At 35.0% G+C, this 26500-nt stretch overlaps 1 protein-coding gene across 7 annotated transcripts in view; it reads right to left on the bottom strand.

Annotated features, from left to right (window-relative positions):
- Map4k3 (mitogen-activated protein kinase kinase kinase kinase 3) overlaps positions 1–26500 on the bottom strand; it is a 174017-nt gene that overhangs the window by 65484 nt on the left and 82033 nt on the right. For all 7 annotated transcript variants that reach the window (XR_010040553.1, XM_003473045.5, XM_005005056.4 and 4 more), the window contains 5 exons: positions 13511–13575; positions 7873–7928; positions 7213–7260; positions 4155–4197; positions 2738–2810 (listed from right to left, as the gene is read on the bottom strand). Coding sequence is in view for 6 of the 7 variants with exons in the window: in XM_003473045.5 (XP_003473093.1) it covers positions 2738–2810; positions 4155–4197; positions 7213–7260; positions 7873–7928; positions 13511–13575 (285 nt within the window). In the remaining variant the exon portion in view is untranslated. The remainder of the gene's footprint in view (positions 1–2737; positions 2811–4154; positions 4198–7212; positions 7261–7872; positions 7929–13510; positions 13576–26500) is intronic.

The following is a 26500-nucleotide window of genomic DNA, read 5'->3' as shown; positions in this document are numbered from 1 at the left end:
ACACCCATTTTCCTACAAATGATTCAAACTATCCTTCTTTATAGTGCAGCAGCACTCCACTATGTATAAATACTACATCTGCTTTGTCCAGTCATTTGCTCATGGACATATAGGCTTGGTTCCAAGATTTAGCTCTGATAAACTATGCAATTTATAACAATGTATGCATTTACCACTATGACATAGTGTCTTTGACTCTTCCAGGATGATATCTCAAAAGGGAACAGCTGGGTCATTAGCTGAATTATTATGAAAATTCATTTAGTAAGAAGATTAAAAAGTTGTAATAAAAAGTAAAAAATGTTAGAAAAACTTGTTAAAAATGAATTTCTAAAACAAACCAAAAAGCCCTAGAAAATTAGGTAAGACCATGGCAACTGTATAATACTGAGCAAGTAGAGTATTATATGATTGCATTGGCATGACATTAGAAAAAATGGCAACATACAGAGATAAATCAGATCTAAAGTCACTAGAGGCAAGGAATGAGGGATACAATTTAGCCAAAGGACAAAAGCAAAAAATGCTTTTTGATGACTGAAATCTTTTTTACCCTCATTGCTTAACACTCATAGAACTACACATTTAATAATGATAGTTACACTTAATTTATATTATAATAAAGCTGAATAAAAATAACAACAATAAAACAGGAAATACAGCTGATACACTGTGAATGTGACTGCCAAAGGAAAGGCTTTTAACATCAAAAGTAAGTGCACAGTTAATATGCTTTCAGATAAGTATTTAAGGAATAGGTGTATTAATTTTTAGATTTCCCATTTCAGCAGACTATTTTGATGGAGTAACTGCCAACCTAATCACTTTGAAAGAGAGAGAGTCTATGTATTAGATGTAGTTGGAAAAGACATGATATTAGATAGAAAGAAAGGTACTACACAGTACAAGTGGGAGTGTTATATTAATTAAGTTTACCTAACTCACAATTTCACATTTTTCCAAGATATTTCCCACTCCTGTAAGAAGAATGAGATTTTAATCTCTCAAAATGGTGGTGATATCAGTCCTCATCAGCAAGCATGTATTGAGTATGTATACACAAACTAGCTTCTTGAGATTCATTGAGAGAATTTCTTCAGATGTTGAAAATCAAATTGAGGACACACAGAAGTACTTAATATTAGTGACAGATAGTTATTCAAACACTTGTCCTTCTCAAAAATTAAATCAAAATAATACAGAGAATAGAGAGAAATATAAATATGCATCATCTTTGAAAATCCAGGAGATGTATTTTATATTTTACCCAGAACACCCAAAATCAGTAAATGATATAGCAAATAAAAGGCAAATCTAAGGTGCAGAGAGAAAAACAACCAGCAATCCGTTACTCTCGAAGAATCCACAACACAGTGACAAGTTAGGGTTAAAAGGTAACAAAAGTGAGTTGAGGTTGGTCAAAAACAGGAATAATATTGTACCTAAAAATGTCTTTGAAGGAAAGTAAAACATAACATTAAGGAAAGAAAGCTTCCACCAGGAAAGTCAGCTTTAAAAGTAAGGGAATTCTTACAGAAGGCAAACAAAATCATTTTTTTTTTTTTAAAGTGAAAGAAAACGTAAGACAATTAAGGGACTAATTCAAGTGGCCCACGATATAATTAACAATTTCCAGAAAAAGAAAGCGGACAAAAGTATAGCAATGAAGTTTAAATAAACAAAACATGGTCATCTTCTAGAATTGAAAGACACGAGTCTTTGAATTAAAAAGTACAAACGACAAGTACAAATGAATAAAAACCAAAAACTCAAAGCATTTTCAAGTGCATTATTACAGATCATTAGTATACCAGGAATGATCCCGGGGAAAAGTTACATCCAAAGGAGAATGTATAATGACAGCACCGCACTTTGCAGCCGAATCAGATAGCAGAAGACACCACAGCAATACCTTAAAACTTCCAACCTAGAATTCTATACCCACCCAAATTATCAATCGAGTACAAGACTCAATAGACAAGCATAGTCTCAAAAATTTTATTCCCCACACTCTTTACTATAAGGATACCAAAACATGCGTTTCACTAAAAAACCAGCAAGGTAAAACAGTAAATCATGAAAGAGGAAGACCTAGAAATCAGGAAAGGAATTCCCAAACCGAAGATGAGAACTTTCCAAGGCTATGCCAAAGAGATAGAGAATAAACAGACTGGACTGGAAGAGGTGAGGAAAGGGCTTCAGAAAGGATTAAATGGGGTGGGGGAGCGCACACAAGTTAAGCAAAGCAAAACCAACTAAAGTCAGGACTGGGAGGTTTAACAGGCTTTATGGTAGAGAACATTTTTACGGAGGTATCCAAAATGTCCTAAATGCTGAGAAATCTGTACTTGATTTGATTAGACAGGCCAAAGAGCTCTGAGCAAAGGGATACTGTGCATAAGGTAATACTGAAAGACTAATCAGAATACAGACACAGAATTTTAAAAAATCTGTGAAAATGCAGGTGATAGGCATAGGAGCAAGGGTTTTCTAGAAAGCCAGTAGGTTCCTGAAAACCATATCAATTTTGAAGTCTTTTCAGCTTAACGAAATATGACAGAGTGGAATATTTTTTTGATCATGTAATTTATTCACAAGAATACATGCCTGAATTACTTTACCCGTTGATGCACTTCTTAATGTAGTCCTTTTTTTCCCTCAGTGTTTATTTTTTGTTGGAAATGTTGTATCAATTAGTGTGAAAACAAAAATTAAAGATCAATGAAAATACAATTACCAATATGGTGTACCAATGAAAGACTTCCGTTTGGCAATTGTAGCTGTTATCTGTGCAGATACTCCAAAATCAGCTATTAAAAAAATGAAAAACATTTTTGATGAGAAAGAGATAGCTGAGAGAAATCAATAATGCCAGACACTGGAAAGAATCTTTAGTAGTACATTCCATTTACTCTTTTCAAGATCATGATACTAACATAAAATTATACCAGTAGGTTTGCTGGTAAAGCAACATAACTTGAAAAGACACTCAAACATAATGTTCTCAAAATCTTATCTTGGTGACATGTTCTAATGCCAAAATCAATCACTATTGGGGATTTGTTACTATTCTTTAAGTATGTTAAATTATAGTATTTTCTAATGTATTTAATGATTTCTAAATCTTTAAGATATATATATGATGATTTCTAAATCTTTAAGATATATATATATCTTAAAGATTTAGAAATCATTAAAAGCACATAAACACAGTCACAAAATACATAGTAAGCTGACAGACTGTTACCGGGACTTCAGTTTGATAACTGAAAGAATAGGACTTACCTTTTTTGTTTTCTCCATATTTACTGACCACTTGGAAAATCTTTATTATATGTCATTTATTAGATAATTGTTTATAATCTACTCAGTCCTATGATAGGATATAGTTCAAAATAGTTTTATTTTTTTTCTTTTATGGTTGAAACGCAAGATTGAACACAGGGCCTTGCACATGCTAGACAAACACCATCACTGACATACAGCCTCAGCCCTATTCATACTTTTTATAAAATAAACATATATTTTAATTTGTCCAAAATACCTCAAAATAATTACTTCCTATTTTTATTAAATATTTCATATAATACCTAACAAATATGACTTTGTTAATAAAACTATAGCCTTGAACTACTGTTTTAACCTTTCAAATTTGTCTGCTGTTTAGATTTTGAATTCTATTTTAATCATAATTTAACAATCAAAAGTTACAAAATGAAAAATGAGTTAGAGTGAAATTAAGCAAAATTCAGCACCTAAATTACATTATTATATTAGTGACACTGTATTTTGCTTTGAAAGTTTGAGTATGGAATTTGGGAAGTTATTGAAATTTTTACTTTTATTTTTCTGTTACAAGTTAATTTTGTACAAATTTCTTACTAGAAGCCACATTCCTACATTTAAGGGTAAAAGAATTCCTAAAGATACTATTTCACAATTATCTTTGCAATGAGTCTTATGTGAAGGACAGATTTTTATTTGTACTTATGAGAAAAGAAATAGGATATTGTACAGATAGAAGTAACATGCTCCACAAGGACATTTCTACTTAAAATATAGTGTCCTGGGAGAGAAGAAATCTAGCCCTAAAAAAACAAACGTAGTCATATTTGAGAATACATTTGTATATGTGACAAAATTCATTTACTTACCCAATTTCACATGACCATTGTCCGTTAATAGAATGTTAGCTCCCTTGAAAATGAGAACACATATTAGTCAAAGTAAGCGACAGATATTTTAGCAGATAGGATATCTAATAGACTGAATATACATATTTAAGATAATCAGGCTTAAACCTCAAAATACCTGAAATTTAAAGTGTGCTCAATTAAAATGTTACATCAACATACTCATACGAAAATTTAATTTTCATTTCTTTAGACAATTTGATAAAATTACAAAATATTCAGCCTTAAAAAATCTGCTACAACTTGGTATGAATATTAGTATGAAAGTGATATATTAAGTTTTCATGTAAATGTTATTTCCTCACTGATCACACACTGCCTCTACATGGAATGTTATTTTGCGATGGCATTTTCAATTCTTTGTATTACCCTTTAAACTTAATTATTATTTCTTGTTGAATTATTTCTATTCAACAAAAACCAACTTCCCTTTCTGGAAACTCGCCCTCACTGAACTTGTGCTGGTGTGTGGCTGTGCCTTCCCACTTGGTACATGAGGCTGTCTATCCTAAAGGCCTTCCAGAGTTTAGAGCCATCAAGTAAATAACACGTCGCGGAAGCATTTTAGTCCAGTGGTATTTCAGGCCTCACCCCCTTTCCTTTCTGCAACTTTTAAGCAAGCAAGTCAGAGCAGGCAGCTAATCCAGGGTACCATCAATAACTAAGTACCCGCCTGGGCAACAAACAAACAAAAACAAAACATTGGGTGAAACCCTCCTCCCTCCATTCCAAGCAAAAGAGGAAGAAACAACAGAAGTGGGCCATAGGGGGTATTTCCAGGCTCCTCAGTCTCATCACTGAAGCTAAAAAGTAGCCACTGATATGACTACAGCTCTATGGAATAATGGGGAGGGGAGACAGAGACAAAGAAAGAAAGCAAACCAGAGCAGCAATTTTAACTTACACATTGTCCTAACTATCAAGACTTTTGCAGTCTTTGGCTTTTTCCTAGGTTGAAGATTAATTTTCCTAAGTTACAGTTTATGTCATGCCACATGTACGTTATAACCTTTGATGCTTTGTTTCCTTCTCTTCATCCCTCTCCCTGAGAGGGAACTAGTAGCCTGGTGCTATTTAAAGTTCTGAACTTGCAGTAAAGACTAAGTTTCAGATCTTATAAACTTAAAGCCAAGAAGGAAAGAATTTCTTTTTTTTTTGGTCTTTTTCGTTTTTATCGGTACCAGGGATCGAACTCATGACCGCCTGCTTGCAAGGCAGGTGCTTATGCCGCTGAGCTAAATCCCCAGCCCCAAGAAGGAAAGAATTTCTTAAAATGCATCTATCCATCTATGAATGAATCAGCAACGGATTTGAAGTCAGCAGAGATAAGCATTTTGAAAAAGCAGGGAAAGGAAGGCCACACTAAGGCAGTGATATGAAACAGAGCACCTGATGTGAGAATACAGAGTCACACCCAAACCTGGGACAAGAACATTCTAAGAGTCAGTAGTAAATACAAGGAGCTAAGGCCAGAATGATCTCAAATACTGTAACACATAAAAGTGGCTAGAACAGAATAAATAAAATGGACAGGAATGAGTGTGAGATTAGGCTGGAGAAATGCAGGGTCCAGACCAAACCTAACCTTCCAGATCAGGGCTGGCGAACCTTTTAGAGCTTTCGAGGATATAAACAGCCTGCTATGACACAGGAGCCGTAAGTTCACCACCGCTGTTTTAGGCTGTGATAAAAGCACATAGACTGACACTGAGCGCAACAAGAAGCTAATGGCAGGGAGGCAGGAGAGTGACTAAACATGATTTGGTTATCAGGTGGAAAGGAGCCCACAGACCACTCACGAATGGGAGCACTGAGACCAGTCAGAAGATTATCAAAGTCCCAATGAGGTACAGTATATGGTGGTGGCTGAGACAAATCAGGAGATAGTATGATGGTCAAATTTATCCAGACTGAAGTCTGGTACAAAAGTCCCTGCATAATCAAGCACCAAGCTATTCAAACAACCTCAGCTCCTGCTAATCTCATATACTATCTTCTCCTCAAGGATATGATAGATTTTATGTTCTCTAAAATGGCCTCATAGTTTCCACAATCTCTGTATCACTGTTCAAATTGTTCTTTTTGGTTGGAATGCACGCCCCTTTCTTTTCTGACAAAAATGTATCAATCCATTCAGTTGCCAATAATATGGAACTTTATTGTTAGTTTTCATATAAGCTCTTCTACCTTTGTACTCCAAAACTTTCTTGCATCTTCTATGTGGCCTATGAAAAATGGCTAAAATGGAAATCTCATCAGATAATCAGAGCCCCTGAACTTTCAAAAGAAATTTGAGGGCACCGGTTGTAGGGCATTTTCTAAGGGAAAGAATCTATCAGTTTCTTCAGGGACTCAAAGAGCTCTCTCATCTGACCTTAAAAAAGTTTAAGAAACATTATGCTAGAGAAAACTTTGGAAAATAAAAGAGGAAGAGAGATGTAGAGGAAGCATAAACAAGGAAGAAGGGACAAGAAAATAAAAAAATGAAAAATCTAGGTTGGGGAGATGATAGCAGCTTTGCAAACATCCTCAGGACTCCTGTCGCTATACCTAGTTTGCCACTGAGCTAACCCATCAGGTCCACAGGACCTGCTCTTCTCTCCTGCTGGAGGGAAGGCTATCAGAAAATACCCAAGGTTTCTTTTTCTCCATTTTGTTGTTTTACTCATAATTACTTAAAACTGCCAAAGTTTACTGGCATTACTCAAAGTATGAAACTTACTAATAATTGCAATTTGATGGAAGCTATGGACCTAATCTTTATTTTACAAATAGTTAACTACAAGTAAGCTAACCAGCACTGGTACATTAATTACTGAATAATATAATTAAACAGGTGAACTTTTCTCAACAATGCTACTATAAAAAATTAAACTACTAATAGTCATCTTTGTTAAAGTAGTATATTTCAGATAACACATTTATGAAATAGAATAATCTAAATACTTCTGCTTAATAATTTGACCAGAGTATTTAAAAAGGAAAGAGAGACTATTAGTTTAAAAAATATAATGCATACCTTTATATCCCTGTGCATCTTCCCTTTACTGTGAAGATAATATAATCCCTGGAGTTTCAAAAAGAAAAACAATATTTTATTATAGAGAATAATTAAGGATTTTAAGTGGTTAACTGAGTAGTGGTCCCCACATTTTATTTATTCTTTACAGAAAGCCAAGTAGTAATTAACTTATTTTAATAAATTCATTTTAAGATAGCTGAATCAAGAAAATGAGAAAGATAAATGAAGTTCGTTTAGAACCACTAATTTTTCTAAGATAATTTTCAGTAAACTCTGCAAACAGTAGCAATTAAGCTTTTTAAAATTTTCTTTTTTTAAGCTCCTAGAAATTGAACTCAGGGCCTCACACATGCTAAGGCAACCACTCTGTCACTGAGTTATATCAAATTCCAAGAAAATGCTTAATTTTTAACTCTTCCTTCAGTGTTAAAGGAAATATAAAAATAAACTACAAAAAATCCAGTTTCAATTTTTGATATCATCATATTTAGGCTTTATAGTTATTATCTATAAATGAGTTTATCATACACCTTGAAGTGTATTGAAAGTCTTTAAGAGTTTACCAAGCTAGAATATTTTACCCTTATTTAACATGTAATGCTCAATAAGTAAACATTTAATTTAATAGAAATTATTTTTGAATTAGCATCTGTTTACCTGTAGTGTTTCTCTGCTAACATATGCTATCTGCAATTCTGAGAGAGGTCCAGTTACTATAAAAGAAAATTAGCATTAGTAAGAATAATCAATGCAAGTTTTTCAGGAATTGACAAAGTTTTATGAATTCTATTAAGCAAAAAGATTTACCATACTAAACAATCCTACTAAAATATAAGCTCCACTTAGACAAAGTTTTTATTTACCTCTGTTTAATAATTTGATTTTCTAGTATTTATAATAGTGCCTGGGATAGAAAAACAGCTCAATAGTTAAAGAATGAATGAATGAATGAACGAATGAAATAATTTTCATTTTCATATCTCTCTGATCCAATATCACCTCCTAAATGTTAGAAGAATGCCCAAAAGGCTTAGGTAGTTTTCATGACATTTAACATATTGTACAGCTAGTATTAAATGAACATTTTCCCTAAAAGCATTTGTCTATTGTTACACAATTAACACATTCATTATAAAAATTTCAATCAACAGAGAACTCTGAAAAATAAAGATCTCTTCCTTATCCTAAACGTTACTCAGAAACAAGCAGTATCAGGGCTAGATTATAATCTATTAGATGATTTTATGTAATATATACATAATCCCCAACTGACAATAGGATTACTGATAAACACATGGTAAAATGAAAATATTATAAATTCCTAAATTACAAATGCATTTCATTTGCTTAACCTACTGACTATTATGGCTTAGACACAGTGTGCTGTGTTGTTTACCTCTCTGATGGAATGGCTAAGTGGGAGCTGAAGCTTGCTGTCACTGCACTGGTATGAAAAGAGGACAGGATAGCATAATGCTAGCCTGGGATTCAAAATTTAACGTATGACATTCTAACGAATGTGCCAAACCACTGTAAGGGCCAATGGTACACGAATGTGTGTGCCACACGTACAATTCTAAAATACGTCCTTTCCTTTAGCATGGACATTTTTTCCTATCTTCTGTCTCTCCATCCATCATGTTGTATCTTAATTTTATAATATTTAATATTTCCTGTGTGAACAACTGCTAGGGTCTAAGTATGTGTACCTCCAAAGTTCATGTTAAAATCTAGTCTTCAGTGAGACTGTGTGAAGAGCGAGGGCCCTGAGGAAGTGACTAGGTCCAAGAGGGGTCTTCATGAGAGGAATTACTCAACCCTCCTTTTGCCCTTCCCTCTCTCACCCTGTGAGGATAACTAGATGGTGCCATGTGCTAGGAATGGGTATTTGTTACACACAGAATTGCTGGTACCTTCATCTTGGACTTCTCAGGACACACCTCAATGTATGACTATAAGAAATAAACCTCTGTTGTTTATAAATTACCCAGTCTCGGGTAATCTGTTCACACAAATGAACTCAGACAGCATTTATGTACTATAAAAAATGTTTTTTCTTTTTTTCACTATTAAATCACTTCAGAATACAGAAACACATTTGGTAGGAAAAACTATTTTAGAAATTGAATTAAATTGCAATGATGGAATCCTTTGCCAGACAGCTAACTCGTATTTTCTCAAACTGAAGACCTTGTAAACATGCTTAGTTCTGTGGTTGAATAATGATAATATTTTATAATTATGGAAGAAAGAAATCCATTTCACTGAGACTCTTCATAATAGGGCCACATTGAAATGTCTTAAATCATATAATTTCTATGGTTTTAAACCCACTGTCAGTAAGAGGCCTCCTTGAGGTTTCTGTGTCTACAAAATGGTAAGATAACCTGAAAATAACATCAAAGAAAAAAACTTTTTAAAAATAAACTTCAAAGGCCCTGCTAAGGTCCTAAGTATTAAAAAAAAGGTAAAGTTGTGAGAGACCAGCTTAGCCGGTAACATAGGAGGTCTATCTTAGTAATTCCCTACCTAAGCACAGACTACAAGGCTCTGGACCTGCAGAGGAAGAGTTAAATGGCTGCATAAAACCAGGGCCACATAAAATAACGCCCTCACAGGGCTACATCTTTACTAAAATAGTAGACAAGCACAGATGACTAGGTATTGGGCTGTCATGGGATGGGTTGGAATCTAAATAGGAGGGAAACTGTCTCCCCTTACAACATATTGTCATAGACCTCTTTACTCAGGTTGAGAGTTCAAATACCTAGACACTGGGAACAGCGGGGAGACAGCTCTGCAAGGACAAGCCTTGAAAGCCAATCCCCTTAGGAAGTCTCACTGACCATGCTCTCAAGTTCAAAATTCTAAATTAAGAAAATAATTTATTGGGGCTGGAGGTTTAGCTCAGCGGCATAAGCGCCTGCCTTGCAAAAAGGCAGTAGTGAGTTCGATCCCTGGTACCAATAAAAAGGAAAAAAGACAAAAAAAAAAAAAAAAAAAAAAAAAAGAAAATAATTTATCATGTAACAGAATGTGTAAAGTTGTTAAAGGACATTATTAAAAACAAAAAAAGGTTCAATGGAAAAGGATGAAAACATCCTATTACGGTAGGTTCATAAAAGGCTCTATGTTAATTTTTCAAAGAAAAAGTAAATGTGATTAGTGAAGGAAAAAAGGGAGGAAGAGTTTACGGTGAAAAAACAAACTGAAAAGATTCCCCTGCCTTGGTAGTTAAAAATGTATATCCACAGATTCTTTGACACTTCCCCCTTCAAGAGTTGGAACTGAATTCTTTTTCTGAGAGTGGCTGCATTTACATCACTTGCTTCTAAACACGGGAACACAAAGAAGACAGGGAAAAAGTGACAGTGTCTAACTTCTGGGATGACGTGGGGGAAGGCCTTGTAGCTTCCTCCTTGGTCTTTCGGGGATCGCTTGCTCAGGGGGAGGCCAGCTGCCCCATCCTGAAGACACTCAAGTTTTCCAATGGCAAGATCTAAATGGTAAAGAATCTCCTCAAAAACCACTAAGGACCAGAAGACCTTACCAACAGCCATGTAGACAGGCCACCTTGAGAGTAAATTCACCAGCCAGTCAATCCCTCAAAGGACTGTAAGTTAGAACCAGTCAGTGAAGCTATGCATGAATCCTGACCCACAGAAACTGAGACAACAAATGTCTGAAAACATGCCAAACTTTGGGATCATTTGTTATATACCAAAAGATAATGGGAATACTTTATCTTTTCAAGAATATTTAAAAATCTGTAAAATCATATAGAGTAGGTGATGATGGGATTAAGGGTAATAAAATATAAAAAATTTAGTGATATTCTAGAAATAATAGGAAAATATAGGATTGCACCACATAAATGGATGTTTTTGGCAAATTTTCATGAGCTCAAAATGTAATTTGTTTTCTACCTATGAACACACACACACACACACAGAGGCAAAAAAACCCTCATAAACACCAGGGTTCTTAGAAAGGATGAGCCTCTCTTTTGCCAGATATAGAAATTCAGGATATTATACTTCTCATATATTTTTCAAGATTAAAATAAGATTAAGGTAAAGAAGGAATTAAGAAGAGAGGAGCTACAGCCAGAAAGAACAGGAGGAACATGTCTTCTTACACATGACCCTGTTAAGTAGTAGTATACACTGCCATGAGGAAGTTTTACATTCTGCAAATCTGGGTATAGCTAAAAAATGAACACAGAGGAAAATAGGACTTGGGGTTTTATATAAACAAGAAAATTCGCAGCATTCATGCCTGAAAACATCTGGAGTACTACAAACTGTCCTTTCTTCCCCTGATCCAACTGCTGATGAGTATAAATACGAGAGACAGACAAGATGTACATCTAACTGTAATAACAGACAACAGACTAAAGGGATTTGGGGAGAAAATAGTTAAGAGATAATATAATTGTCCAGATTTTAAGAAAGACCTAAATTCTGTGGTAAATACATTAAGTCCTAAGCAAGAATTCCTTTTTTTTTTTTTTTTTAAATCAGTACCGGGGATTGAACACATGACCGAGAACTTGCACGGCAGGCGCTTATGCCGCTGAGCTAATCCCCAGCTCCTTAAGCAAGAATTCCTGCTAAGGATCAATACTCGGACTGACAGAAGGTCCCAGTAACTATAGAAGCTGGAAAACAATGAAACAAAATATTCAAAATGCTGAAAGAAAATATCTGGAAAATACATCTCTGTCAATCTAGAAAATGTATCTATGTCCCTTTAAACTTAGTTCAGAGTGATGCGCAAGCTCTATAAGATGACCTTGCTGAAAATAACCTTAGGAAAAAAGGAAATTAAATCAAGTGAGGAAATGATAGTGAAGAAATTAATTTAAATTAAGGCAAAAGGGGAAAATAGCTTTTTAAATATATAGTACATGGAAACTATAAGCTTCCTGAAGTAGCTTGTTCTACAGTGTAAACTAATGTGTCAAATCTCTCAAAGTTCAACAAACCTCTGAAATAAAAATCACTCATAAAAAAGTATTTCTCAAATATATGTTAGAGAATAGCCACAGTGAATCAAAAATGTCCTTATAAAATATAAAATTTCATAAAGTAGAAGAATATCCTCATGCTTTTCCATTGGCCTCCAAGACTCCCCAGTCTGAGCCTGGTGCCCAGACCAAGAGGAGTGACCTGCAGGTGCTGTACCTTCGCGCCACCACGCCACTGCTTCTGAAATAGTTCTAGAAAATCCATCATTTCCTTTGCCCCATTTAAACTGTAATTGTACATTAAAACACTATTATGCAAAAGAAAGATAGATAGCCCACTATTGACTATTGATATATAGTCAATCTATTAAGTAAAACCTACACCAAGAATATATAGTGAAAAGAAAGGTCATATAAACAATAAAATTTCTATCTAATGGTCTCTCATCATCTGCTTTACTACAATCAGTCCCTAAAATAATTTAAGAGGCTCTTGCACTGGAAAATGTAACTTATGTATTTTTTTAAAAAAACTATTTTTTCCAAAATATTTTTTTAGAAAATCAATTTCTTAAATTATTAAGACACTTTTATTTTGCACTGCTCAAAAAGCACACCTCTAGGAAAAGTCTATTCTTCAGTATGTGACATTAATCTATTAATAGATCCAGAAGAGAAAAGGAAGACAAAAAAAAAAAAAAAAGGAAATGCTATTTATTTTCCAAGTTTCCTTTATCTACTATTGCATCCCAATGAAAATTGATTTAAGAATTTTTTTTTTTTTTTTTTTTTTTTTTTTTTTTTTTGCCTCTCCAGATTTTATTTATTTATTTTTGTTCACTGAGACTGGGTTTCACTATGTAGTTTAGGCTGGCTGTGAACTCATGGCAATCCTCCTGAGTGCTGGGATTACAGGCATGTGCCACCATGCCCAGCTATTTTCCCAGATTTTAACACAAACAGAATAAACACTTAACTGATATTACTTGAATACATTCAAGCAAAATCAATGATCTTTGCATTATCATTACTCATATATCATAGTCTCTTGGCCTAAGTATATGCCTCAAGACCTTTCCATTTCTACAAGGCCTGAGTTTGAAGTTTTGAACTAACTACACTGTATCTTCTTCAGAATTAGGAAATACCTGCATTGCCCATGTCTTTCCAACTTTTATAAAGTAAATGTTCGTGTCATTTAAATGTCTCTCAAATATCTTTATGCATCCAAACATAATGACAAAACATGCTTTCTTTCCTTAAAACAATGCTACTGTTTGAATATACTTCTACTTAATCCCTATAAAAATATAACACAGGTCTTACCATGATAAATATCCTGTAAAGAACCACCTCCACAAAATTCCATGCAAATCCAAAGTTTATCTCGCCTATGAAGAGAAATATATGTAAATATCATATCTTCATGATTAAAATTCTGTATGAGGTAATAAGTTTAAGGTTGTGTGCTCTAACCTTGAAAAACACATAAATGCAATGTGCTGTCTTAAAAGACACTCATTAATCTCAATGAGTACATAGCAATATAGCATGTTAGTATATTTCAATTTAAGGTTTTAATACTTAGAATACATTATTCGTAAGCCAGAAAGCTATCATCAGACACATACAAATAATGAACAGATTTCCCTTTAAATGAAAACCTTTTCTCCCCCAGTTTATCTATCTACACAGATTCAGTGCAAAAAATGGCAACATACCTCAAAGTGTATCACTTTGATAGCACTCAACATCAGACAAACTGTAAATGTGGTCCTCATATATAGATTCAACAGTGATCTTCCCAAAGTAATCTATTAAAATTGATCACTTATTTTCAGATAGCATTTCTCTCTTATAACTCAAAGATATTGTAATAATAATCATGGAAGAAATATTTAGTGCAAAGATTTATACAGCTTATTTCTCTATTTATTCACTTGTTCAATCATTCATTATTTTATCAAAATCCACAAAGAAGGGCTGGGGATATAGATCAGTGGCACAGCACTTGTATGGCAAATACACGAACTGAATTTAATTCCCATTATCACAATAAGTAAATTAATTAAGTTACTTCACCAGGAAATTATCATCCTCGGGGCAGACACAGAACAGAAAGTCTCTGAACTCAGCAAGCTCAGTCTAATGCCCAAGAAAGGTTCTGCCATACTAACATATCTGTCTCTTTCACCATTGCTTTCACAGTGCCTAAAAGACTACTCAGCAAATGGGTACTTGTTCTGTAAGTGAATGGATACAAGAATGTCTTAGGAATAAATGAATCAATCGTAACAGGAGTCAGCAAAATACGGCTGGTAAAACAAATCTGGCCTGTTACCTGATTTCATACACCCCTAGAACTATGAATCATTTCTGTATTTTTAAATAGATATGTGACAATTATGAGAAATTCCAATTTTAGTACCCATAGTTTTACTAGAATATAGTCACACTTCAATTATGAATTGCCTAGCCTATTTTCACATCAAAGAAGCAGAGAGGAGTAGTTGTGACAGAAACAGCACAGTCTATAAAGTCTAAAATATTTACTATATGGCTCTTTTTAGAAAAGATACACCAAACTTTGGATTAAATTCTAATCTGATTTATGTATAATTCCAGCATGTATGAGGTGCTGTGAGAAACAACAGATGAAAATACTTAGGAAAGTCAAGGGAAGGTCTTTTGAAAGGGATAACATTCGAATTTGGTCTTGATGGTAAAATAGGAATTCACCAGGGACAAATAGGACCTATGAATGGAAACTTAGAAGATGCACATTTGAGAAATTAGATAATTTAGTATGAGCCACACAAAGGTTGTTAGCTTCCTTAAGGGAGAACAATCATAAATGAAGCCAGAGTAGGCTGAGGTCATACTCTGAAAAGATGCAGGGTTGCAGACCTATCTAGATGATTTCTCATTTGTCAGTGTCTCTCTGAAAATGTAGCACCCAGAACCAAGCTGCATAAATACTATACTACAAGTAGAGTTGCTGGCATCAAGAATGGGTCACATGTGGTAACGGTGGTTGGATTAGGTGACCTGACTTTTGACTGCACGCAGCAGACCATGAAGCATACAGCAAGGAAAAGACAAGCAATCAGAGTTGTAAGGTAGCTAACTTAAACCTATGGAGTAGACAGTACTTCAGTTCTGGAAGAGAAAGCTGAAGAGCATGAAGCCCCCTAAAAGAAATATGAGGTCATTTAGGACCTACAGTTGATAGGTGGACCATATACAAATGAAATTCAGGCATAATAGATGATGTTAACATTTCTGTTGCAATTCCTAATATGCTAAACATCAACAGATGCAATCCACGTAAATATGAGCCAGGTGCCTAGTGGTCTAGTTTTAAGAATACTCAGAATAGATGTCTGGGGCTAGCAGATATTTAGTTTTATCCAAAACAAAGAAAGCATTGATAACTAGTGATTGCTACACTAAGAAGTTAAATCCCCCAAGAACTCTTAACATGCATCTTCATTTGAACACTGTATTTCTATCAACTTAACTGAAGGCTATCATCAGTTTCTTAGAAACTACACTGAATCCCTAGTTTACAGTGTGTAATTAACTAACAACATTTTTTGTATATACAGCAGTCAAATCGGTTTTCACTCCAGCTTCATATATGTATGTCTTGTTCACTAAAACTAAGTGAAAGTTCTGTCTTTATTTGTTAAACCTCATCCTTAAAACAAAGAACTAGTGAAGATAGTGGAGCAGTAAGCAGCAGAGAAAACAGCCTCTCTGAGATTCAGTCCAGAGGCGAGAATATAGCAGCCTAAGGAAGACAAGAAGGAAGGAAATGGGTCTCCGGACCCAGGAAGAATCTGAAGTATGAACTGAAGGCCACAGAAAGAGTAAAAAAGAAAAAACTTCAACGAAGAAGGAGGCTGTAGTTGGTGGCATCTTCACCTGGAGCCAGACTCACTGTGAGAGAGGATCTGTTGGAACCTGGGGACACATGGTCATGGTGACAGTGGCGACTGTCACTGGGGAGACCCCAGAGGCCTCTGCAGGCAAACGCAGCAGTGGAGGGGAGCAGGGGATATGGTGGTGGGCTGGCTCTGTTGGTCCTGATAATCCAGGACTGAGATTAACTAAGGGTCACAGAAAATACTGTGGCATAGTGCCAAAGAACCAGGGACGAGGCCAAACAAGCAACAACTTTCTCCAGTGAACAGAAGAGGTAAGATCTTCCAATAAACTCAAAACCCAAAAACTAGCTAAACCTGGAAGATAGCTCAGAGAAGGAATCATCCCTGAGTGTCCTAACTACCACCGATAAAGCAACCCACCATGGGAAACTTACAAGCATCACCCTAGGAATTAAACTAAAAAATCAAAGAAATAACAAGACACTTAAGATGCAACCTCAGGCATCCAGTTCACCAAACACATATCCAGGGGGCAATGAGGTGGGACAATCAGAAAGCCCTCCACAAGATCTCTCTGAAGTGGTAACAACAAAGCAATTGAAAGAGGCTCTGGAAAAAATGAAATCAGAAATAATCTCTCAAGTAACTATAGAGATAACCAAAATACACACCATGTTTAGTGATGTTTGAGTAGAACAGACAAAAAAAAAAAAAAAATAGATGAGCTTAAGCAAATCATGGAAGCACAACATAGGAAACAAATGGAATCCATAAACAAGATTTAAGCAGATATGCAGGAGAATAAAAACTCCATTGAAAGTATTCTAAGCAGAGTAGGACAATGTGAGGACAGGATTTTAGATATTAAAGACAGACTTGCTGTTAGCGACCAGAAAAAGGATTTCTCAAAACTAGCAAGAGACCATGAGAAATCAATCTAGCAGTGGCCAGATGAGACAAAGAAGAATAACTTGAGATTAATTGGAGTCAATGAATAAATACCACAAATGATACCACAAATCACACTAAAAACGTGCAGAGACATCATGACAGAAAACTTTTCTGGTACAGAAAAAGTTTGACAAACGAACAAGTGAGGCACATGGAACTCCAATTAGCAATGATCAAAAAAAAATCTACATTAAGGCATATCACAGTCAAGATCTCAGAAATTCAATACAAGAATAGAATCTTAAAAGTTGTTAGGGAAAAGAAACAAATCACCTATAAAGAAAAGCCCATTAGTATTACAGCTGACTTCTCAATACAAACTCTCAAGGAGAGCTTGGAATGAAGTACTCCAAGTCATAAATGAAAACAACTTTCAACCCAGATTGATGTGTCCTGCAAAACTATCTTTTAAAATTGATGGAGAAATAAGATACTTCCATGATAAAAACATCTGAGGAAATTTATGACCACCAAACCAACACTCCATAATGTTCTGAAGGACTTTCTAGAAAGAGACAATAAGGATGACAACTCCATGAACTCCAACAGAAGGAATCCATAAGGGAAGGCAAACAATTAAGGGAAGGGGGGATAAAAAGGGCGGGGAGCCAACAACAGGAAAATAACATGACAAGGATAAGTCAATACATATCAGTTTTAACCATCAGTGTTAATGGTGTCAATTCACCAGTCAAAAGACACAGACTAGCAAAATGGATCAAGAAGCAAGATCCAACAGTATGCTGCATACAAGAAACACTCTTAATTCAAAGAGAAATTCATAGACTGAATGTCAAAGAATGGAAAACAATACTCCATGAGACAGGAGCCCAGAAAACAGTAGGGACAGCTATTCTATTTGCACACAAAGTGAATTTCAAGCCAAAACTGATTCACAGAAATGTAGAAGGTCACTATGTTCTCGTAAAGGAAACAACCCAAGAGGAAGAGATCACAATCATAAGTATATATGCAACAAATACCACTGCACACAGATATATAAAACAATACAATTGTACTGGGGGAACTCAATATCCCACTGTCACAAAAAGACATATCGCCTAGAAAAAAAGTCAATAATGAAATATTACAACTAAGTCAAACTTTTGAGCAAATGGACTTAGTAGATGTCTATAGAGTATTTCACCGCATAACATCAGAATACACATTCTTTTGAGCTGCACATGGGACATTCTCCAAAACAGATCCTATACTGGCTCATAGAATATGCTTAAGTAAATGTAAAGGAATTAAGATTATCCCATGCATACTATCAGACCACAGTGCAATGAAATTGGAAATCCATGCCAAAGGAAACTGTAAGAACTTCATAAATACATGGAAATTAAATAGCACCCTACTGAACATGCAGTGAGAAACAGATGAAATTAAAGAAGAAATTAGACAGTTTTTACAGCTGAATGATAATGACAATACAACATACCAGAACTTTTGGTACACAATGACAGCAGTCTTTTTTCTTTGTACTGGGGATCGAATTCACGACCTTGCATTTACCAAGCAGGTGCTTATGCTGTTGAGCTAAATCCCCAGCTGAAAGCAGTCTTACAAGGGAAATTTATACAAGTAAATACCCAGAGAAGGAAAACAGAGCAAGTGTTGAATGTTGAACCTCAAACTTCTAGAAAAAGAAGAGCAGGCTAAACCAAAAGCTCATACAAGGGAGGAAATTATAAACATCAGAGGAGAAATTAACATCCTGGAGACTGAAAAAAAAAAAATGAACCAAAGAGTTGGTTCTTTGAAAGATTAAGTAAAATTGACAAACCCTTAGCCAACCTTATCAAAAAAATGGAAAAGACTCAAATCCACACAATTAGGAATAAACAGGGCAAAATCACAACAGATCCTACAGAAATCCAGAAAATCATCTACACCTACTTTGAAACTTGTATTCTAATAAGATGGAAAATACAGAAGAAATGGACAAGTTCCTAAGCTGAATCAAGAAGATACAAAAATCTTCAATAACTTAGTATCAATAAATGAAATTGAAGATGTAATTAAAAACCTATCAGCAAAGTCCAGGCCCTGATGGATTTACTGCTGAATTCTACAAAAAATTTAGTGAAGACCTAACACCACTACCTCTCAAACTCTTTAATGAAATTGAAAAGGAAGCAATACTCCCAAATTAATTCCTGGAAGCAAGCATTACTCTGATTCCAAAATCAGAGATGTGCCCAACTAAGGAAGAGAATTATAGGCCAATCTCCCTAATGAACACTGATGCAAAAATCCTCAATAAGATACTGGCAAACAGACTGCAGCAAATCAGCAAAAAGATTGTACACCATGATCAAGTTGGATTCATTCCAGGGATGCAGAGATGGTTCAACACATGTAAGTCCATAAATGTAATACATAATATTAACAGAGCCAAAGAGAAAAATCATATGATCATCTCAATAGATATAGAAAAATCTCAGCACTTGGGAGGCTGAGGCAGGAGGATCCTTGCAAGTTTGAGACCAGCCTGGGCTACAAAGTGAGTTCAAGGCACAATGAGACACTGTCTCAAAAAAACAAACAGAAAAAGCTTTGGACAAAAGCCCAGCACCCATTCATGATAAAAACCCTATAGAAAATTGACATAGATGGTCTTTATCTCTGTCTGATGACAAACCAACACCCAATGTCATACTAAAAAGAAAAAAAACTGAAAGCTTTTACTCTAAAATCAGGACAAAGACAAGGATGTCCACTGTCTCCACCCTTATTCAACACAGTCCTGGAAACTTTAGCAGGAGCAGTTAGATAAGAGAACGAAATAAAAAGAATACAGATAGGAAAGGAAAAATTAAATTACTGTTATTTTCAGCTGACATGATACTCTACTTAGAAGGCCCTAAAAACTCCATCAAAGGTTTCTAGATTTAATAAGTGAATTTAGTAACATAGCCAGTTACAAAGTCAACACTCAAAAATCCATAGCCTTCTTGTACATGAATAACAAACTCAGAAAAATCAGGAAAACAACAGCTTTTACAATGGCATCCAAAAAAAAAAAGAAATATCTAGGACTCAATCTAACAAAGGGTACAAAAGATCTCTACATTGAAAACTATAATACTCTGAAAAAGCAGATTGAAGAAGATATTAGAAAATCGACAGTTTTGGGTAAGAGGAACCAATATAGTGAAAATGGCCATACTTTCAAAACACTTACACAGATCCAGTGCAATTCCAATCAAAATTCCAGTAGCATATCTCAAAAAATTAAAGAAAACAATCCTAAAATCCATCTGGAACCAGAAGAGACTTAGAATAGCAACAGCAATCCTGGGCAACAAAGACAAGACAGGGGTCATCAGAATCCCTGAGCAGAAATTATACTCTGGTAAAAACAGTGTGAAACTGGGGGAGGAGTGAGACAGGTCCAAAAATCAACGGAATAGATCAGAAGACGCAGAAACAACTCTGGACACATTAAGCTATCTTATGTTTGACAAAGGTGCCAAACACATTCATTGGAAGATAGCCTCTTTAATAATGGTGCTAGAAAAACTGGCTCTACACATGCCGAAGATTAAAACTGGATTCATATCTTTCACCATATGGTAAGCTAAAATCAGAATGAATCAAAGATCTTAATATTAAAACAGAAACATTAAATCTGCTAGAAAATAAGAGTACATAAAACTCTTGAAGATACTGGTGTAGGCAAAGAATATGAACAAAACCCAGAATGCATAGGAACTATTGCAAAGAATCAACAAATGGGATCTCACCCTACTGAAAAGCCTTTGCATAGCAAGAGAAACCATCAACAGAGTGAAAAGAAAACACACAATGTGGGAGAAAATGTTTGCCAGCTGTTCCTTATAAAGGATTACTATCAAGAACACACAAAGAACTCAAAGAAGGAGTCCTCTCAGCTTTAAAGACCCGATCCAAAATGGGCATCTGAGATGGATACACTTCTCACAGAAAACAGTAAATAAATATGTGAAAATGTTCATCATCACTCATCATTCAAGAGATGCAAATTAAAACAACACTGAGATTCTACCTCATCCCAGAAAGAATGGCTAGTATTAAGAAATTAACCAACAACAAATGCTGGAGGGGCTATGGGGAAGAAGGAACCCTTCTCCACTGTTGGTGGGAATGCAGACTAGTACAACCACTGTGGAAATCAGTGTGGAGAATCCTCAAAAAACTAAGATTAGAAGTCCCATTCAACCCAGCTATTTCCCTTCTGGCTACCTTCCCCAAAGAATTCAAAATATCATACCACAGTGATATATGTGCACCCATGTTTAGAGTAGCACAGTTTATAATAGCCAGATCTTGGAAACAACCTAAATGCCCACTGACTGAGGGATGGATAAAAAAGATGTGGTATTTTTATACTCAGCCATAAAGAAGGCTAAACCGGAGACTTTTATAGGTAAATACATGCACCTTGAGAATATACTCATTAGTGAAATAAATAAGACACACATGTGTAAACATCGTATTGTTTCATTAGTGTGACAGGCTGAAATAAAAAACATACATATGTGTATGCATATGTATATGAAAAATAGTTAAGATACTGAAAAAAAAAGAAGTAGTAGTAATTTTGACTTATGCTCCTTTATTTCTTCCATGCACTTTATCAGGTTATCCAGTATGTTTTTCAGCGTGTGTCAGCAAAGACAGTGCGACACGTTTGCATACGTTTGAGCCATACCCTAGGTGCAGTGAACTAATATTTTCAAGTGTGCTAACTGGACCCCCTAACACACACACTCCAGAAGTAGCTGGTAAGCAACTGAAAGAGCCTCATCGTAATATACCCTTCAGACGCAGCAAGTGTAAGGACTGGGCTTATAAATGCTTTCATTTGTATTAGTGAATTTACTAATCAGTTTAAGTAATGACAGAAATATTCTTTATTGATGACATGAATTACATCCAACTATGTAGATTGATTTCACTCTGGCAAGTCTATCAGTCAATATTCTTTGGAATAACTCAAGCTCCAATTTTGTATCTAGAATACAGGATTTCACTTCTGGTTTCTCTAGAATAGTGGTTCTCAGACTGCAGTTTAGAATACCAAGATCCTTCCCGGGGTAAACTAAGATCAAGACTACTTTCATAGTAACACTATGAAAGCATCTGTCCCCTCTTTCTCTCTGGAGTGTTACAGAAACAGTCAGCTGAGACTAGACACATGCTACAAAAACAAGCTGAATGACTGTTTCAGAGTCAGTTTAGGATTAAATAAAATTGTATGTCAACTGCTGAGTAAAGGATCTAGAATGTAGCACAAAAAATATGAAATTGATCTTCACAGTATACTTATGTGTGTCATATTAAATTCCTCCAGAAACTTTACAAAAGTGTAAATAAAATGTTTTTCTCTTTTTAGTTAAAAGTTGGTTTTATTTTTATCCTTTTCTTTCTCAAGTATAAAAAACAGAAGGCAGATGATACTGATTTGGTATGACTTTTCACTAAAGTTATGCTAATCACCACTTCTTATAAGTGTTTAATTATCTGATTAATAATTTACACTAAATGCTGACTGGGAATGATGACTGGCCTCAAGTTTTACTGTCTGCATTTTCTATAAATCACCTCTTCCCCTTCTTGGCCAATTTGTCATTGCTGATCTCTAATCGTTGACATCTCTTCAACTTGTCAAAAGACATTCATCAATAGTGGATGACAATCAGATTGCTAAATTTTCAGAAAAATATAATTTACATAAGTCTAAAAGCTTAAATTCATTGAAAATGTCTAACTGCTCTGTAATTATCTCATCTGATCTATACTTCAATTCTACCTCAATAATGTTTCCCTACCTTTGTAGTTTGAAAACAATTTTCCTCGACAGAGACAATAAACACAGAAAACTCTCCACTTTCTTTTTCCCCTATTACAATGTCTTTTACTTTACTTGGTCTCTGCCTTTTCTTCCTTTGTTGAAATATATAATTTTCTATTTATTCTACGTAAAATGACTTTTCAGCTTAGAGGCAGAAAATAAATAAATATTAAAACTTTTTAAGAAACTTATAATACTTTACCTTTAAACATTCTACTTGGTTGAAGTCTAGTGCTACCAAAAATACTTTTAACAGGCAGAATCTATTAGTAAACTGATCCCTTTGTTCCATGAGTGGCTCCACTGTGATGATAAATCTATCTTAGCTTTTGGTCATTCACTAAGTCCAACAGGAAAGGACTATAAAATCTTTCTCCCTAGGTATCTGATTTAAAACAAAATTAACCACTAAGGTAAATGTTCAGTGTGTTAGTATTAATTTCCCGACCAAACAAATCCTTAAAACTTTGTCTTAATTTGAAAATGTTTCTATCTTCCAAAGAATGGAAAAATAAAGCAAGAAATCTCCCAGCTTAATATTTACGACAGTGCACAGAAACCAGAATTCTAAAAGAATCCACTAATGTGAAGGTCTTATTTTAAAACACACTTTTTAAATCTTCCTATGCTTTGTAACACATCATAGACTTAAAACTGATTGAGCAAACTTTTATACATGTTCCCAAATATAAAATTATGTAAAACAAATTGTGACCAGGAATTGTGACTAGGAATTAGCAGCTGTATGTGTGCTAGAAACACAATCTCAGGCATCCTCTCAGGGTAGTGACGCCAGCTCCTGTACTTCACTGAGGATTTTCTTGCTGACCAAAGCACTTACCAGTGACTACTGCACTGTATATAACAAACCAATTCAATTTCAACCTAAACCATCAATGCAAAAAATGAAATGTTCAACAACCACTAGGTATTTTAATATAGAATAACTTCTTCAGTGGTGAAAAAACAGGACATAACAATATAACAATACAGGTCAAAGCATGACTGTTTCAGCAACCTAGTGCTTTACCACCAAATAACCCGACTTAATAGTAATTACCATAGTGTCTGTCTTTTTTCTTGAAATATTTGAATAAAACTTCATATACTCTAGCTTCAAATATTTCCATATGAAGAAGCCCAGAATAAAGCCTTTCCAATTAATAAGTGAAAACTTTATAAGGCTTCAAGGCACATAATGGGGAATCATGATTACCACATATTTTTATATATTTGAATCATTATTTACATTAGGGAAACTATTCGGTATTCACACATGCGAGATTGATTTATTTCACTTATGAGTATGGTCTCAAGCTATGCCCATTTATTGATAAATATCTCAATGTGATCCTTCTTTATAGCTGAATAATACTCCATTGTATAGAAATACCACAACTTTTTTATCCATTCCTCAGTTGATGGACACTTGGGTTGTTTCCAAGATCTGGCGATTACAAATTGGTGCACAAGCACCTACATCGCTGTGGTATGATGCTTTTAGTTCTTCTGGGAATATGCCTAGAAGTGGAATAGCTGGAATAAATGGGACTTCCAATCCCAGCTTTTTGAGAAATCTCCAGACTGACCTCCACAAAGGCTGCACCAGTCTACACTCCCACCAACAGTGCGGGAGAGTTCCTTTTTCCCCACAGCCTCTCCAGCATTTGTTGTTGTTGGTTTTCTTGATCCTGGCCATTCTTTCAGGAGTGAGATGGTATCTCAGTGTGGTTTTAATTTGCATTTTTCTAATGACCAATGATGATGAACATTTTTTCATGTATTTATTTGCCATTTGCATTTCTTCATCTGAGAAGTGCGTATTCATCTCAGATGCCTATTTTTGGATTAGATCTTTGAATTTTGGGGGTCTGTCCTGTTTTATCTCAATCTCTCCCTTATTCTTTAAAAAAATTATTTAGTTATTTCTTATGTTTGTTTTAATTAAGGGGAAAAATTTAAAAAATTAGCAGGATATATAATAGTAACTTTTTTTGATTTCCTATTAACTTGTTTTGAAGTCCTGTAATGCTCCCATGATCTTGTTTTGACTGATTAGACTCTGTTCCATTCTGTATGATAGTATCAGGTTTGAGGGTATAGGCAACTACTTTGAAGGCAATAAGATTCACTAAGATGCCCATTCTGGTTTGACTATTGTCTCCTTTGGAAGTCCTGTAATGTTTACAATGCTTAAGTTTTATTGGTCTTGTTCTCTACTGTTCTGTTCAACTTTATAATATCTAATGAGATAGACAATTCTTTTTAAGGAAACAAGAGACATCATTGATAACCATTGTTGATAACCTTGTACTCTGTTTTACATCATGTGCTATATCTATCCTTGGTTTTGACTGACAGCTTTGTTTTGCCATATTTGACTTTATTCTCCCCCCCCCCAAAAGTAAAAAGAACTAAGGAGTAATAAAACCCAAAATGTGTAAATTTTGTTGTAAAAAAGAGAGGGAAAAAGCAGCTCTAAAGGATACAACAGCAAGTGTGTTTAGGGGTGTTAAATAGCTGACCATATTAATGTTTTTGGTTGGATCACTGAACACAACTGTTTGCAGTCTCACTGTTTGAACGTCCACTTTGTATTCTTTGATACTGTGATTTGAGCAACTATCTCTAAGATGATAATATGTAATCTATTAACTGGTGATTTCTTACTGGTTTTTTTTTTTTTTTTTTTTTTTTGTAATTCTGTATTACTTGTACCCTTACACCGCTTAGTTTTGTTTTGTGTTTTTCTCTTTTTCCTTTTAAATAAAATTAAAAAAAAAACATAATTTGATGTTAAACCTTCTCAAGCATGTTATTTGTAAAATGGAAATAACACCTTCTATAGAATTATTTTGCTAACTGTTACTGAAAGGTCAAATGAGGCACTACTATGATGATAGTTTAAAAAAATACTGTAGTAGTAGTGTAAGTAACGATAGCAATGGTAGCATTAACAGTTAACATTCACTAAGCATACATTATGTTCTAAGCACTGTTCTTGGCATTTTTTATATACATACTCATTAAGTCCCTGTAGCTTTTTCCTCACACTGATATCATCATCATTTTGTAGATGAGGAAACAGAGGCACAGAGTGACTACATAATTCGCTGTAAGTCACACCACTAAAAAGCAATGAACCAGGACTCCAAGATTACAGCTCAAGTTTTCACTTGCCACATACATTTGTACCTCACTGGCAAAAAAAACTTCGTGTTTATTTCACCACATCACAGAAGGATCATAAAGTTGAGACCAGCTTGGACAACGTAGCAAGATGCAACTGATAGATCCCTCCCCTGTCTGAGAGAGAGTACAATCATCATGGTGATGATTCAAATCTGTGCCATGATAATGTATAACTCCTCCTCCCAGAAGCACTTACGGCTTCTTCCTCCCAAAAGTCTTTGCCCAAGCTCAGGCATGTAAAGATTTACCCAATCCTCTGCACTGTCACAAAATAAATCAGCTCACATCAGTCCCCAGCCCTTTCCCCTTCAGAGCCTGTGTCAGGCAGAACCTGCCCTTTGTCTGCAGAGAGCAGCCACAGCCTTCTTTATGGTGACTCTCTCCATGCCCACATTAAACTCTTTTCTTATCTAGTTGTCTCCTCTCTTTTAATTCTGCACT

Source organism: Cavia porcellus, unplaced genomic scaffold, assembly GCF_034190915.1.
Source record: "Cavia porcellus strain 051 isolate PalLab524CR breed Dunkin Hartley unplaced genomic scaffold, mCavPor4.1 scaffold_1, whole genome shotgun sequence".
Taxonomy (NCBI): domain Eukaryota; kingdom Metazoa; phylum Chordata; class Mammalia; order Rodentia; family Caviidae; genus Cavia; species Cavia porcellus.
This window is presented reverse-complemented; position numbering and strand designations above follow the sequence as displayed.